Below are 5,341 nucleotides of genomic sequence, written 5' to 3' on the forward strand. Positions count from 1 at the left end.
ATAAGTCATTCAGTTAACCCGGCGATGCACGGCATTGCACAGGTTAACAGGGGACAACTTCTGCAAGCCCCCCAAGACCATCAGTGAATGGTCCTGGTAAGCAATCACTGTGATTGGTCCCTTTTCAAGACTGCGGCCCTATGGTCGTCAATGTTATATTACCTGTGGAATTATCGCAAGAATCCAATGAAACTGCTCGGAGCAATAATAATGAACCATAACTGATTAAATGAAACATTTACACTTTCCCAGTCAGGGGGGTGCTGAGAGGCAGGGGCTGGAACAGGTGGTATCTCACCTGGCGGAGGACCGCCAGCTCGATGTTCACCAGAATGGGTAAGCAAAAAATAAAAATAAATTGAAATTAAATTTTTAAAAAATTACATAAAAAATCTGCTACATCCAGACGCTCTGCAGCAGTGATTCTAATAGCAATGCCTGTAATCTGCATGTCATACTGAATAATAGTATTATTTCACTAACACAGCACACTCCCTATGCAGGTTAGGACAAGAACAAGTGTTCTACCCCCGTATTGAGCCTCTCTGTAGGCCAGAAATAGCCATTTTTAATAGCTATTCGACGCAAATAAATTTACGGAACTAAACAAATTTACAAAAATTTGCTAATCTTTAATATAAATAGCACAGTAAACTGTGTCGTCCACAACTGGGGCTTAAATATGTACATGCCAGATAAGAAGTATGTACAGTATGAGGGTATGTTCAGTCTCTCTATACTTTTTGACTTTAAAGACATCACAAAATTAAAATATTTTTATGTACAAAATTGTGTAAAAGTCTGGAAGTTTGGACCTGTGAAGAACATTGTGGCAAGAGTCCCATCCCTCAGGTAGAGGTGAATATAATGGTGGACTATATAAGAACCGTGATTCTAGTAGTGGTGATGTTGGGAAAATTACAGAAGAAGCAAAAGACCCAGGAGAATCAGCATGGGATTGGCCATTGACCAGAGATTTAAGTGGGCTCCATTGCCGACCAGAAATAGCATCTTGGGCTCAGTACCATTACCAGTTACATTTCCACGCTCCATGTCGTTTGGGTCAAATAGAATGTCACTATGGCTGCTGTTGTTTGGGGATGTTGTGCTGATCTTGTCCACCAGGTGAACGCTATTCAGTCCATTATTGTTCGGCAAGGAGGCTACAAACTTCTGTATCCAGGGCAGGTAATATTGGACTCTCGTGTAGACACCAGGATGACTGGGCTCAGCACATCCGAAACCCCAGCTGATAATTCCCATCTGCATCCAGGCACCATTCACACTGCAGACAAGGGGTCCACCAGAGTCACCCTGTAAAGGACAAAAAAAATAAAATTCTGTTAAAAACATGATGGGCTTGTACATGGACTGTATGGCTGATGGTTGCCTTTTTTCAATAAAACAAATTTTAAAAAAATGATGGGCATTCTGGGTATGAGCAAATTAGTAGATTTTTCTTAGGATTATCAAAAAGTAGTAACTTTAAAGGAGCATCCAAGACAAAACCATTAGGAATATCATTCTGAAAATAGAACAGAGAACACATGGTGTAGATCCCATTTTGATGGGCCAGGTACAAAAGGGAAATAGCAAAAAAACTTCAACATTTATAATCAGTTTGACTCTTTTTAGTACTTTTTGTGGATTCTTAACAGAGGATATTGCGATGGGATATAAGGGAGATAATACGAGAAGTTGACGGTACTCATGGATCTTCACCTACCTGGCATGTATCTTTCTTTCCCTCTTTGTATCCGGCACACATCATGTCGCTTTGAATCAGCTTGAATTTGGGGTTATAGCCCAAGTTGGTGTTGTACATGGATTCACAGTTCATGTTGTCTATCAGAGCGAGCTGGACCTCCTGGAGAGTCTTAGGTTTGGGTAGTCGCTCTGTAAGGAGAGGAAGTCAACATTACAACATGGTAGACACTCTCATGATGGCTCTCACAGAACAGTGCACTTCTGCCCACAATATTATTTGTTTAGTTTAATTTAAGATCGGCCGCGCACTCGCCTGACACCAAAGTCATCCCATACAGGTAAGCAGGTGTCATATCCAAACACCGAGGTGCCATGTCCATAACTCGAACATAGACTGATAGATGGTAAGTAGATAGAAGGACAGCACTCACCGGTATTGCGGAGAAATTCTTTATTCACAAACGTGCATGCAGCCAGATGGTGGGAAGTACAAATGTGGATGCAGGGATGAAACGCCCCTACATCCACGCTTGTACTCTCCGCCATCTGGCTGCATGCAAATTTGTGAATAAAGAATTTCTCTGCGATACCGGTGAGTGCTGTCCTTCTACCTACTTACCATTTATTAGTCATAATTTGTTTAGTTACAGTTTTAATTTTCACATATTAAATCCTTGTCAGATAACTCTCTGTCTAAGGATGACAAAAAGTAGTCCTTTGTGATAATCCACTGTAAGGTTAAGAAACCCTCGGCACACATGAAGAGTAATCACATAAGCATTACGCAAAAAGCATTTCGGCAATAGCCGTGTTTATCTTTTCAAAAGTTGAAAATGGCTATTGTCGAAATAAGATTACTTTTCATGTGTGAATAAACACCAATAAGCATTCTTCAGAGAATTGTGAGTACCGACAGTTTTTTTAACCTTACAAAGGATTGTCTTATATGCGCGCATCGTGTAGATACAAGTGCTGACCCTACTTCTATATACTTTGTGATAATACAGTCCCTATCTGTAGATGACCACCTCTGTTGCCCAATAATGAGTCAACTGACCCTCAATATATTCATATGACGATTTATCTATATATCCTGATGATTATATTACAATCTATGAATGTTCTTACCTCCATCTTTAATGTTGCCCCATCCTGTTGCCCAACACAAGGTTCCTTCTGGAAGTTTTACAGACGCAGATGGTAAACAGACGGGAAGTATAGAGGAGGTGAAATTGACCGGTTTCTCCAACTCTATTAAAGCAATATCTCCACTGGATCCTACTTCTGTGAAGTCGGGGTGTATTATGATTCGTTTTACTCCTCTGGCTACAACTCCAGACTGCTGCAGTCCTGATAGCTGATGTGCCCCAAGGTATACGGTGTATTCTGAGACATTCATCGACCTGCAAGAGAAGTGATAAGAAAAGTGTCACTCAATGTCTAACCACACTGAGATATTCCCATTGGTCCTGGTCAGATTTGATTTGGCTCTGACATATAGGAAAGTCTGGATCAGTTATAGAAGCTTATCATCTACCATATAGGAAAGTCTGGATCAGCTATGGAAGCTTATCACATACCATATAGGAAAGCCTGGATCAGTTATAAAAACATCATCTACATGTAGGAAAATCTGGATCAGATATAGAAGTTTATCATCTGCCATATAGGAAAGTCTGGATCAGCTTAAGAAACATCATCTACCATATAGGAAAGCCTGGATCAGCTATAGAAGCTTATCATCTGACATATAGGAAAGTCTGGATCAGCTATAGAAGCTTATCATCTGACATATAGGAAAGTCTGGATCAGCTAAAGAAGCTTATCATCTGCCATATAGGAAAGTCTGGATCAGCTATAGAAGCTTATCATCTACCATAAATGAAAGTCTGGATCAGCTATAGAAAATTATCATCTGCCATATAGGAAAGCCTGGATCAGCTATAGAAACTTATCATCTACCATATAGGAAAGTCTGGACCAGCAATAGAAGTTTATCATCTACCATATAGAAAAGTCTGGATCAGCTATAGAAGCTTATCATCTACCATATAGGAAAGCCTGGATCAGCTATAGAAGCTTATCATCTGACATATAGGAAAGTCTGGATCAGCTAAAGAAGCTTATCATCTGCCATATAGGAAAGTCTGGATCAGCTATAGAAGCTTATCATCTACCATAAAAGAAAGTCTGGATCAGCTATAGAAACTTATCATCTGCCATATAGGAAAGTCTGGATCAGCTATAGAAACTTATCATCTACCATATAGGAAAGTCTGGATCAGCTATAGAAGTTTATCATCTACCATATAGAAAAGTCTGGATCAGCTATAGAAGCTTATCATCTACCATATAGGAAAGTCTGGATCAGCTATAGAAGCTTATCATCTACCATATAGGAAAGTCTGGATCAGCTATAGAAGCTTATCATCTGCCATATAGGAAAGTCTGGATCAGCTATAGAAGCTTATCATATACCATATAGGAAAGTCTGGATCAGCTATAGAAGCTTATCATCTGCCATATAGGAAAGCCTGGATCTAACTTGTAAAAAGTCCACCATAGTATTAGAAATAAAAACTTACCACACCAAGCAATGAGCCACTGTCAGCACCAAGGAGTCGGTGATGAGTGAGCCCCCGCAACTGGATAATTTCTTCAGCTGAATGCTGACCTGCCACGGCCACGCTCCAGGTGCCGAATCCGCTCCTCCTACGATTCTTTGTGAAACCATTGGCTTCCCACAACCTGGACCATCCAAAGAGAAGCCATCAGATATTTAGCAAAGCAGAGGTCACGTCCATAACTGGGACCACCCAGGACCAACTAACTACTGCAGAATGAAAATCATGACCTGATACTGATATATAATAACTAGTGATGTGCGGAATAGGCCATATTCAAATTCGCTATATTTTGCGAATATATGGAAGAATATTTTTCCTATATTCGCCACATTTGCATATTTGCTATGTTCCTTTTTCTTATGCAAAAATGTGTAATGAAATTCGTATAGTGCGCATGCACAGTTATATCTTTCACCTAATAGAAGGGAGGGATCAGTGTCCATTCTGGAAGTGCCGATATTCGCATAAAAATTTGCATACAAAAATATATATATATATATATTTGTCATAACGAATATATATCCCTATATTCTAAATATTTGCGAAATCTCAAAGTGCCGATATTCGCGGTAAAAGTTTGCATTTTGAATATTCACACTCAACAATAATAATAAGATGGAACATATATTTACCTGTTAACGCCAGAAGCCCCGGGAAGCCTGGAAAAATGCAATGGAGGACAGTCAGGAGGCACGAAGAGAGAAGAGATGGGGAGACAACAAAAAGAAGAGATTAGACCATCTGCACCATGACCATATGGATAGAAACAAGAGGACTATCACGTTATACCCCGACACCCTGGACTACAACCTCATCATCTGAGGAGAACGGGACGAGACCAGAACCAAAATTAACATGATATCAAAGTGGTCCAGAACACAAAAAGAACAACTAAAATTTATCTAGAACACAAAATGTAACCTAAAACTCAAAAATTAACCCCAAAACTTTTTGTATTGGATGTAGACCTAGAAGGTTCTTACCGTGCTGTGAGAGAAGTGTGAGGA

At 39.8% G+C, this 5,341-nt stretch overlaps 1 protein-coding gene across 1 annotated transcript; it reads right to left on the bottom strand.

Annotated features, from left to right (window-relative positions):
• Positions 1-918: 918 nt before the first annotated feature.
• On the bottom strand, positions 919-4,447 carry LOC130285373 (serine protease 27-like). The gene is made up of 4 exons (XM_056536733.1): positions 4,296-4,447; positions 2,836-3,110; positions 1,727-1,896; positions 919-1,314 (listed from the first exon to the last, which is right to left on the bottom strand). The coding sequence occupies exons 1-4, from the start codon at positions 4,439-4,441 to the stop codon at positions 919-921; spliced, it is 987 nt and encodes a 328-aa protein (XP_056392708.1). The 5' UTR covers positions 4,442-4,447.
• Between the last annotated feature and the right edge of the window lie 894 nt (positions 4,448-5,341).

Source organism: Hyla sarda, chromosome 8 (assembly GCF_029499605.1).
Source record: "Hyla sarda isolate aHylSar1 chromosome 8, aHylSar1.hap1, whole genome shotgun sequence".
In the NCBI taxonomy this organism is placed as follows: domain Eukaryota; kingdom Metazoa; phylum Chordata; class Amphibia; order Anura; family Hylidae; genus Hyla; species Hyla sarda.